The sequence below is a fragment of the Ambystoma mexicanum genome, chromosome 4q (assembly GCF_040938575.1).
Source record: "Ambystoma mexicanum isolate Mex_15411 chromosome 4q, UKY_AmexF1_1, whole genome shotgun sequence".
Taxonomy (NCBI): domain Eukaryota; kingdom Metazoa; phylum Chordata; class Amphibia; order Caudata; family Ambystomatidae; genus Ambystoma; species Ambystoma mexicanum.
In genome coordinates, this window is record NC_090928.1 from 255,358,636 (window position 1) to 255,370,648 (window position 12,013).

Here is a 12,013-nt window from a genome sequence, read left to right on the forward strand (position 1 = left end):
GACGCCACACAGCAATGGAGGATATACTGATTTCTCTTTGCTACTCTCTTCTCACTCCTCCCGCTTACACTAACACCTGCTCTTCCCTTTTCCTTTCTCCTTCCTCCCTCTACCCACTTGATCATTTCTTTGCACACTGGTTCCAGTTGTTAAAGGGCCAGTGAGTCTCCTTGCAACATCACCCCCTCACATATCTCCTTTGCTCTATCTCATATATCTTCCACCTGTCAGTGAGGCTTCTTCATCATCCTCTGAGAGCTTCCCGTATCCATCTTCAAGGGCATTTCTTCCGTCCTCTTCTTTCCTTGCTCTCAGGGGCTCCTGGGACCTCTGATGGCTGTTTGAGGTCTCCTGACCATCAGCTTGCCCGTCCTCTCCTTTCCCTTCTTCAGCCCCTCTCAATAGGTGTTTGAAAAGTTAAGAGTTTCTTGTAATCTCCTGACACTCATTCTGGGCCGTCCCCATAGTCCATTTGATAGCTATTACTTGAAAGGGTGTTGCTGCATACTTCAAGCATGTTTCTTCTGTATCTGTTGTCTCACCAACACTACTACTTCTGTGTTAAATTCCTTTGATCAGGCTCCCCTCCTCCGGTCCGTCTATTCCTTCATCTGTTGTTTAACCTGGGCATCCCTTACTCGAACTTTGCCATTAATCGCTCCTCTGTCTGCCAACAGTCTGAGAACCGTGTCCCTGTCCGGTATGCCACCATGAGTTCAGCACGTGTTTTCCCCATGGCGTAATGTGGTGTGTTCCAGCATCCTACATATGGCCTGCTGGATGGACATCTCCTCACTCAGTACTCTTTGGACTGTTCTCTGGACCAATGGCATAAATCTCTCAGCCATTCCATTGGTTTGCGGCCAGAGGCGTGATCTTCTGGTGCATGACTCCCATGTGTCATGCAAATCTGCTAAAATCATTTCCATTGAACGGTGGGCCACTGTCCGTCTTTACTGTGTGGGGAATGCTCCATTCACTGAACACCTAATCAATGACATCAGCTACATGAGCAAATGCTGTTGTGTGTGACTGCTTTATTACAGAGAATCGCGAAATTCTGTCACTCATCACCAATAGATAGTCACCTCTCTCCATGGGCCCATAGAAATCCATGGCAACCCTATGCCACGGCCTCTCAGATATTACAGTTTCTTGCAGGGGTATGGAAGGATCCAGCTTGTATGTGCATTGGCATGGAAAGCAGTGGCGTATCGTCTCCTCAACCAGTGCATCCATAAATGAGAATCACGCTTGCTGTCAGAGCTGTTTCTTTGTGTTCTCAACTCCTCTATGACCTTGATGAGCCATTTGCACTATTCTCCTTATTAATGACACTGTAACAACCAACCGGCTCTGTGTGGATTTTGCCCATTCTTTCAATCTCCATTTTGTTTGTCTTGTGATTGGTGTTTGAGATGTCTCAGATAGTCACTCATATTGTTATTGTTGGTCAGTTCAACAGCCAGAACAAGCGATGGGTCTTGAGATGCATGTGTGACGAAATGCAGTGTGAGCACCAGTGGGAGGGCATTTGTAGTGACATCATGGATCTATTCTGCGTCCCCTTCCCTTGGCACCTGAGTACTATGTCCTGGCTGGTGTGAGAGGTAGTCAGCTGGGTTTTGATCACCCCCAGGCCAGTGCACAATGTCATAACAGTATTCCTGCAGACGGATGCCTCATCTTTCAATACACAGCAACATCTTCATTCACAGATTCCAAAATAACTATAGTAACACCTGATGATCTGGCACTATTGTGAACGTCTTGCCAATGATGAAATGGTGGAAATGTTCACACGCCCACACAGCAGCTAAGCTCTCTCTCTGCTTGTGAGTATTCACACTCTGTGGGTGACAGAGCTCCACTGGCATAGTCAACCATGTGCCACGGCACAGAGACCATGGTGCTACTTTGAGCTAGGATGGCACCTAGACCCACCGGACTAGCATCTACGATGATCTCTGTGTGCCACAATGGGATGAAACAGGCTAGTTGTTTGGCAGTCGCCAGAGCACTCTTGATCTAGCCAAACACCTGCTGGCACTCCCTCGACCACTGAAAAATCTTGTCCTTCTAAAATAGCAGCTGTAATGGCTCCGTCATTGCTGCATGGTGAGGTAGATATCTGGCACAATACCCTACCATGCCAAGGAACAATCCTACGTCAGAAACTTTGGCTGGTGCAGCAAGGTAATTGATGGTGCGAACTATTGTGACGAAAGATCAATAGCCACTCCAGGTAAATTACAATGCAAGTCCTTTATTCCAGTTACACTGAAGTTACAGAAAGAGGCCCACTGGCTCCCATCACCCAGCATATATTTCTCCAACTGCCTGAGCATAGAACGCCAGAGTATTAGCACTCTCCCACTCATGCATCAATATTCTCTCTGACATCATGAATTCCAGCCCCCCGGCATCCATCCATCTAGTACAGCAAGATACAACACATGGTATCAGGTAATATTATCCCCATATATATGGTCGCCGTAAATAATATCGCTGGGAAAAGGTTGCAGCAACATTATATGGGTGACCATATATATGGGGACATGGGCATATATGTGGCGACATTATTACATGGAACCCAACACACCTCCCTTCCTTACAGGACACACACATATCTCCATTCACATTCACAAACCCACGTCCAGACAGAACCCACCTCCTCTCTTTCACACTGCATTCTCAGAACACCACAACATGCCAAATCAGACACACAATCATACTGCGTAACCCTGCAATAGGGATTTAAACTGTGTTTATACTAACACTATGAACATCTACTAGATCTCCATTCGTTCCTCAACCAGTGTAATTCCCCCTTCCAAATATCTAGAGACCTCTTTATCTTCACCAAACCGACACATGACTATCCGCAAAGTATTTATCTCCAGTGTCTTCTTGCATACACTCCACCTCACAACATATCACCAAATCAATACGGGCATATACATCATCCCACGATATATCTTGCAGTGCGCACACGGCAATGCTCCCCATCACCACATCACAAAATCAATATGGGCATATACATCATCCCACAATATATCTTGGTGCGCACATGGCAACGCTCCCCATCACCATATCAGCATCTCCTCTCATAAATCTCATTCACACCAAACCTTCCACTTCCTTATTTCTGGTCATTTGCCTGGGGATCTAATAGCAGTAACGCTGCAGTTGGTGTACCAAACTGGGTGTTAACGGCCCCTCCTCTATGTTAAAGACTCAAGCGTAACAAATCCCTGTCAACCTAGGCGTATCACACATACCAGGAGAAAATTGCACTGGCTTCCCGTGGAAAGCAGAATTCAATTTAAACTGATGACAATATGTCATAAATGCATCTTTGGAAATGCTCCTGCTTACCTAGAGGATGTCATTGGTATCTACCAGCCTAAAAGGAATCTTAGGTCGGCTGAAGGCTGTTTTTTGGTACAGCACCGGGTGAAACGCTCCCGAGGTTCTGGAAGGGCTTTCCACACTCAGGGAGCTAAGGCATGGAATGCACTGCCTGCATCCCTGCGTAAGACAGAAGATCTTCTTGCCTTCCGAAAACAATTAAAAATGTACCTTTTTAATTAGTGTTAGTGCAAACCTCTGCGGTAATCTTTTTGCTCACTATATTCTGTTCTCTCGGTGCCTGGATGCCTACGGGCTTTGGCGTGGTATAAGCACAATAACAATAACAATACTGACTGCTGAACGCCTCATTATTGCTTACTTGTGAAATCTGGTTAAGTAATGTGGAAAGTCAGTTAAGAGATGCTGTACTTATCATGTGAAGAGCCAGTTGCATCATCGCTGAGGTGCTGCTACTCCTAGAGAAACTTCCAACAATTACAAGTGTGTGCGTGTACTTTTCATCATTACATGTTTCAAATGTTAACCTTGGGTTCTTTCCATACCTCAACAATAATGTCCGCCAATCCTGGGTTGCAGAGCTGAAGCCAGCGCCTAGGGGTGATGCCATTTGTTTTGTTCTGGAACTTCTCTGGCTCGAGCTCGTAGAAGTCTTTAAAGCTGAAATATATCAATATATCAAAGCACTGAGGTTAGCCCCCATTGGCCTCTTAAACTGGTACAATTGCATGCATCATATGTGGATCAAGGAAACATTTAACAGGTCGGTCTCCGGGTTTACTAACTGCATAATGCCACATGCACAGAGGCATTGCCTGGCGGTTTCAGAAAAAATACAAAGCTGCATAGACAAATTCGCCCAAATTGGCCCAGTGGCAGTCAGAGCCAATGGGGGACATTACGACCCTGGCGTAGGGGGTTAACAGCACCGGTAAGGATGCTGGTGCCGTTAACCCCCTACAACCCTATTACAAGGTCCCTTAGCGGGTCCCACCAAGAACGGCTGGTCTGAACAGCTGCCCTTAGCGGGACCAGTTAAGGGACCATGGAGCAAATAACGGGACCGATATTTGCGGGCCCGTTATTTGCTCCTTCCCCATTCCCATTGAGCCCTATGAGCCTTCCCATTGCCCATTGAGCCCTTCCGAAAACCATTCCCCATTCCCATTTGAGCCCTATGAGAGGGCTGAAATGGGAATGGGGAATGGTTTTCGGCATGGGGACATGGCGGGTCCGCATAGGTCAGAATGTCCCGGTAAGACCCCATTCCGTCCACCCGGACCGGGACCCGGGTTTGGAGGCAGCCATGGTGCTAATAGCACCATGGCTACTTCCAAACTCGGAATGACCCGCAATGTCGTCAAAAGCATAAGTTGACTTCCCCTGCATTCACTTCACCCTACATTCCCTTAGTCACATTTAATTCTCCATACCTTGACAGCTCCTATCTTTCACTTCTCCCAGTGTTCACTTTGTCATTACAGGGGGACACCCTCTTTACTCTTTTACCCTTCCCCCATTACTTTTTAACCCCATATTCTACCCCTCTCCCAGCCTTGACCCCAACCTTATCCTTTAGCTTACCCTAACCCCATGCATTGCCACCTTTACAATGCGAAGATGCAGATGAAGTAAAGGCATGAAGAAGCACATGTATGACAAAGTAAACGTCTGGCAAAGTGAAGGTAGACTCAGTAAGAGTAGGAGAGGTTTTCTAGGTGACGGAAAGGGGGCTACCGCTGGTGGATGGCATGGCATGAATAGACTCAGTAAGAGTTGGAGAGGTTATCTAGGTGACGGAAAGGGGGATACCGCTGGTGGATGGCATGGCATGAATAGACTCAGTAAGAGTTGGAGAGGTTTTCTAGGTGACGGAAAGGGGGATACCGCTGGTGGATGGCATGGCATGAATGTTTAAACAGATGAGAAGACAAAAGAGTAGCAGAGGAAACAAATGATTTAAGAAATCAACATCTGCTCGATCCAACACGCCTGTCCTACTTCCACTATGGAGTGGTGCCACATGTGTTTTTCAAGGAAAGAAATATGGGCATGTCTCGTTTAAGAGAGAGGGAGTATTGTATGCAGACAATGTACTTAAATTAGCAGCACACAGTACAGAAAGGTTGAAAGAATACACTAGGGGTGAATTTAGAATGGGGTTTTCAAAGCAGTGATAGCTAAAAAGTGCGCTGCATTCAACTTCATTTCGTAGTCAACATACACACGTCTATAAGTCATCTCTTGTTTATCATTTATTAATGCACTTTTGCATTAGCATGGAAGTTACGGAATCAGAGTTAGGGACAATACAACAATGTGCAGTGCAAGGCAAGCGAGCACGTCAACGCCACAAAGAAAACAGAAGGTTAGCATCACAAACAGACCCCAATCATAGGAAAACCTTTCAAAACAGATCATATATGTAGAATCTTCTGTAAGGCCCACCCACTTCACCCTATCAAATTATAGGCACCAATAAAATACAACTTACAGCAGAGGCAACTTGCTCAACAGCGTTGGTCTGTAAATGATAGCCAACTCATTTGATTGCTGTACACATTGTATAAATGGCAGCCATCTGGAGATATATTTCTGAATATGGACCTGAACTAACGCAATTAGACCACTAGATCCGAATGGAAGGAAGTCTGGAAGTCTTTTAACTTTGGACCTAGATATGGCAGGCCCGCCAAATGCAATTGGGATGTGAGGCTTGCCTGGAGACCCACTCACCTATAAAAGTTGTCTGTGTCCCCATTGTCTAAGAGGCCTACCTGTGGATCCCATGGAAGCTTCAGAGAAAGTATTCACTTAATAAATGCAAGGACTGTGTACCAGGACGGAGGATCCATACAACAGGAGCATCATAGGTGAAAGACGGGACCCTGAGAGACAGACGCATCCACAGAAAGTATGTGCAGTGGGATACATCTTGTCCAGGGGTACTGGGGTTAAATACCACCTCATCATTATTTCGTAGTCATTTTCTTTCGTCTGTATACATAATAGGAGTTTAGCTGCACTAGGGCAGATTGTAAACCAAAGGATATCATCTGTCTCCATCTGCAAATCTTGCTCCCACTGAGTCATGAACGTGTGCTTAAATGGGACCAAAAAAGAGAGACATGATAGGACGCCACTCCCAAGGACAGCATCTATTCGTAACCAGCCAGTTCCCGACAGCCATTGTCTAATGTGGCTGGTTGTGAAGCCCAGTGACCCAATTGTAAAAATTGAAAATCCCCTCCCGCTATTCATCTACAGACTTTTCTGTACCATTTTGCGAAGTGGTTGATCCCATTGTATAAATAAAACCTACCCCCTACCGAGAGCCAATTTTAAAATGGCTCCGCTTGACAGCTTGGAATAAAATATGAATTGCTTTATACTGGCATGAGAGTGGACAAGAGAGCTTCCATAATTAATGAGCGTTGCACCATATCCCAGTATGATAGAAGGGTCAGAGAGGCTGAAAGCTTTCCCAGTGCTGCAATTAACTGGATCACCATGTGAGTGATTCTATAGGAACCAAGAAATATGATTATTCTAAGCTGTGCCATTTCTTCTGAGAACAGGAGTCCAACCAATCCAAGGCAAAGCTGCTGTCAGGTCCGGATTACCCAATCCAACTTTGAGCCTACAAGTAACCCATGTCCTTGAGGTTACCCTTGACAGATCATTACACCAAATACATTGATTGATTGATTGATTGTTTATTTATATAGCGCCTATACACAATGTGTTTCAAAGCGCTTCAAGGAGGGAGGGAACATAGGAGAATACAGTTACATTCAGTATAACTCCTTGAAACAATACATAATGTGAAAAATAACCCGCGTGATAGGCCTGTCGACATGTCTGATAGTGCAAGTGCATAGAACAAGTAAGGCAAGAGGAAATGGATAGGAAGGAGAACAAAGCAAGCAGTAACATTACTATGACTGACGACAATTGATGTAGTGCAGGAGGTATACAAGAGGAGGGGTGGGAGGGGTGTGGGGGGATATGAGTGGGGAGAAAGGAGATGGACAAGGCACGCTACTGAGCAAATTTGTCAGTGACAAATTCAAAAAGCTGGGAGGGGGGAGGAGGGAGAAGAACAAGTGGGGAGGAGGGGAGACAGACAAGCTGCTATCAAAAGTCATGGGAACAGATGATAGGAGTAAGTGCTAGGAGGGAGAAGGCTGAGAGGAGGGAGAAATAAGTAGGATGGGGAGTAGGAAGATAGTGGAAGAGGAGGGAATTATGGAGGGGGAAAGGGGTAGAAGGCAGGAAGGGAGGGCAGGGGGGTACACAGACACTCACAGGGGGGAATGGGGGCACACAGACACTCACGGGTGCATGGGGGCACAGGGGGGGCACAGGGGGGGCATAGGAGCACACAGACACTCACAGGGGTCATGGGGGCACACAGACACTCATGGGGGGCATGGGGGCACACAAACACTCACGGGGGGCATAGGGGCACACAGACACTCACGGGGGGGCAGTTTGGGCACTTTTCCTTTAAAAACTTTAAAGGTCCAGCTGTGAAAAATAAATAAGAAGCGATTTCAAAGCCTAGAAACCTCAGCTACAATATTCCTTTTCATCAGCCATCACATGGCTCAATGAAGAAATCTCTCAGGATCTCAATTTATTAGATCCTGATAGATTTGTGAGTATTCCTGGAATATTGTGTTTCTAAAACATAGCTGCAGATTTAGTATAATAAATCCCAGGATATTCGAGATATTTCTCCCACCTATAGGGGTATCATTGTTCAAGTCTCTGAATTTCTTCCTGCGGCGTAGTGATATGTAGAAAGCTAGACTTATTACAATTCACTTTATACCCAGAAACCTGTTCAAAAAGCTTTAACTCATCCATAACAACAGGGAGATAATCTGTCAGATATTTTATCATGAACATGGTGTTTTTAGCAAATAGAGACAAATAGGTCACTGAATTGCAGTATTCCCCTTAATTTGTTGGGCCAAGATGGCCACAGAGAGAGCAAACAATAATGCTGATAGCGCGAATTCCTGCCTGGGGGTCAAGATTAAACCATTGATCTTGATATAAATTTGGGGACCTGCATAATTAACATTAAAAAAACATAACCCTGGGGACAAAACCAAATTCATGAAAAACCTGTGGCCACCTTACACAATTAGGCTAGATAATAAAAGGTAATAAGAATGGTGGTGTTTTGCTGGAGTACAGTAATGGCAGGGAGGGTTGGGAGGCGGGTGCTTGACATATCGGGAAGTGAAAAATGCTCTTGAAAGGCGAGGCGACTTAGCACGGAAAATGCTTTTTAAAAGCATACATGTCAAATGGAGTTGGGGTACAAGGGGCACACACTCACCTTCCCAGATGGCGGCTGCAAAGTAAATGGTGTAAAAGTTATGTACCAATAGGTTATACTGGCCTTGAATAGCAGCTGCTCTTTTAAACTTGTAACACTGCGTTGTGCGTTCCCGGAATTGCCCCAGGGCACCTCTAAAATAGTTCCACTGTGTGTATACTTTTCCCTGAGCAGCTTTAGGCCTTCAGGTAGTATACATGTTAAGTCACTCCCTCTGAACTGTGTTCCAAAAAGTATCATATATGTGTAACTGTATCCATTCTTAAAAGAAGAAAGCTACTACATATGTTGCAAGATAGACCCGTACCAGGGTGGTCCAACTAAGTGATAATAACACTGCATATTCTGACCAATAGGGTCCGCCGCCCCTGAATCACCTATGGCACTCCAAAAGTCCAACCACTGTGGTTTTACTCCCCAAGAATAGCCCAACGCCACTCTGAATGTGTTTTAGACTTGACTCACCCTGACTGCCTATTGTAATCTAAACAAGGTTATACCTTGGTCCGCACACCACAAGTATTGAGCTGGCCTCCGTAATCGTGTCCATGTGAGATGTGATACCACCAAGCCTTCCAAAGATCCATCCCGGTCCAATCTCATCCAAATAAACCCCCCCCACCTCTATAATACATAGTGTTTATTTGGATCACATGCACACCACAGCCTCCCTGCACCAAGCCACAGCCACCTCCCCCTGTCCCCAAGACAAACCCGGCCGCTCGGCCCACACCACCAAATGTTCCCAGGTGGCACAGCTCCACACCAAGAGTGGAGTTCTGTACTGTCTTAGATATGGCCCCATGAAGCCCCCAAGTTGGACTCCATAAAAACTGTCCCTAACAGTATGCATCTTTAATATCCAGTTTTGCAGTGTAATCAGGTTTTTGACGAGGGGAATGACATCTTGTAGAGTGGTCCTTCTGAATTTCTGGGGGTTCATTTCTTGTGGGTCTTAAGTCTAGCACTGGCCTTTTAGTTTTATCTTTTTTTAAACTAGAAAATGCAGTGAGTAAATGCCCTTGTTTACCTGTTTCGTGACTCTCGATGGCTCCTTTTGCTAGAAAAATCGAGATATGTTCCAGAGGCAGATGTCTGAGCTTTGGAGGATGATCATGCAGTTTCTGATGCTGTACTCTGGATAGTATCCACTGTGATGAATCGGAGGATGTCGTCCCTTCTCCCCTAGGGGAAGACCTTTCCCATGGGGCCAGGAAAGTGTGCATCCACAGCACAATAGTTCCCCTGGGGGTGGTTCACCGGGGTGGGGGATCACATAGGAGAGGAAGCCCTTTATGGGGTTAGGGTCGACCATTTCCAGAGAACACGGTATTCCTCTGCTTTATTAGACTCTCCCTTCATCCCCAAGCCAAACTCTCATTCCTGGTGCCCAATCAGTGCCAATGTATTTCATTGTGAGGTCGAACAACCTTCTAGGTTAGACCTGACTGACGGCCCTGAAAATAACAATTATTTCCCATATAACTCCAATTCAAATACTGTGAAGATGACCAGGAATATGATGATCACTCCAGAGAACCAGAGCTACGGTCTAGTCAATCACTGCATTTGATTGGTCAAGGGAAATACAAATCTGTAGAAGGAAACCAACATGGAGAGAGCCATCCTCTGACGAGGAAGCCTGGGAGACGCTGATCTTGCTAACAGGGTACTACAGCAGGAGATGCCACGCGTGGAGGCGAACAGGAGCACAGAAGTAGTCCAAGCAACCAGAGCTACTTGAAATGCTGCCCGAGCAAACCTCAGAGGGAAGCACCGCTGCTAGGAGGACGTGAACCAGAGCAACAGGTACGCAGGCAGACAGAGAAGTCTGGGAGAACTTGGGGAATGGCTGCCGAACATGAGATAAGGTGGTCTGGGACTGACACCGATATGAGAGTGCGAGAACAAGAGGGTTTGGCTCCTTAAGAGAAGCAGAGACATTACACAAGGGAGCATATGCTTGGCAGCAGAGTGATCTAAGCTATTGTAATCGAGCATTACGAGTCTGGGGCCCGCACCCCAAGAGAACAAGAAGGTCTGGGACCCTAAGAGAAGCAGAGCTAGTCTACAAGAAGGCACACACTTAGCTGCATAGTAAACCAAGCTATTTCAACCACACATTGCGAGGCTGGGACCCGCACCCACATGAGAATTTGAGAATAAGAGGGTCTGGGACCCTGAGAGCAAAAGAGACACATCAGAAGAAAACCTTTGTTTGGCAGGAGAGTATACCAAGTTGCTATAATATAGATCTGAGAGTCTGGGACTCGCACCCACTGGAAATAATAAGAGAACAGTGAAGTGCATCCAAGAAGATACAGGGTCTGGGCCCCAGGGTGATAAGAGAGGAAAAGTAGAACCAGAAGGAATCTAGGGAAAAGTGGCAACTCCCGAATCTATGGAGTTGCCCATTGTGGAGCATTTCTTTTGTTGTTTTGATCACCAGAGAGAGACACTGGGAACTTTTCCGTTGGCAAGAACTGTCATTACCACTCTACTTTGGAAGAGAGCAGTGTTAAAAAAGATTTCTCTTTACACCACCTTTCCTTTTTTGCTTTTATTTTTGTATCTGACCTGCTCTTTTTGCAGTGCAGTGAAGCCTTAAGCTTCCATAAACTGGATTCTTGCTCATGTCTCATGGGGAAACTGACATGTACTTCAGGCTGCCAGTACTGGGAACATTGTGTCCCTTAGTCTTGTTACTTTGTTACAACTTTTGGTAACTCGTTAAGACTTTGGTAACTTTTTTTATCATTGTACAATACACCTTGCAATGCAGTACAATGGGGGTACGCTCAGAGGATGTTTGGTTACTCTAGGTGGGATAAATGGACAAGCTGGTGGCAGCAGTTACTTTTTGCTGTTTTTGGTAGATTCCACAGCAACCGACCAACGGAAGCTAGTCATCAGACATGGCCATACCATGAGGCTTTTTGCCTGTCATTTGGCCATCTTGTGTTTTACCCTGTGAGGCCAGAAAAATCCTTATATGGACTTCCAGTGCCTGGGAAAGCAGAGGCTTTTGGCGGGCTACTGTGCTATGGGTGTTTGCTGCCAGGAAGTGGAATGGGACTATCTGGTCCCAATCCACAAACTGGTGTAGAGGAGGAGTCAAGTACCCCCACTCCACCTGCCCCGCCTACATTACCTGAAGCGTATGAACCAAAATATGTGACATATTCTGAACAGTTAAACCAGCAAAGAGAAGAGTGAGGGCTTTGTGCATTACCCATAAGAATAACTATACCTAAGAGAATATAGGAGGTAAAGTACCCATTGAGGAAA

General features: G+C 45.8%; 1 protein-coding gene across 1 annotated transcript in view; it reads right to left on the reverse strand.

Annotated features, from left to right (window-relative positions):
* LOC138467651 (glycogen phosphorylase, brain form) overlaps positions 1–12,013 on the reverse strand; it is a 760,591-nt gene that overhangs the window by 239,959 nt on the left and 508,619 nt on the right. Inside the window, exon 12 of the mRNA XM_069607828.1 lies at positions 3,918–4,032. Coding sequence (XP_069463929.1) covers positions 3,918–4,032 — 115 coding nt within the window. The remainder of the gene's footprint in view (positions 1–3,917; positions 4,033–12,013) is intronic.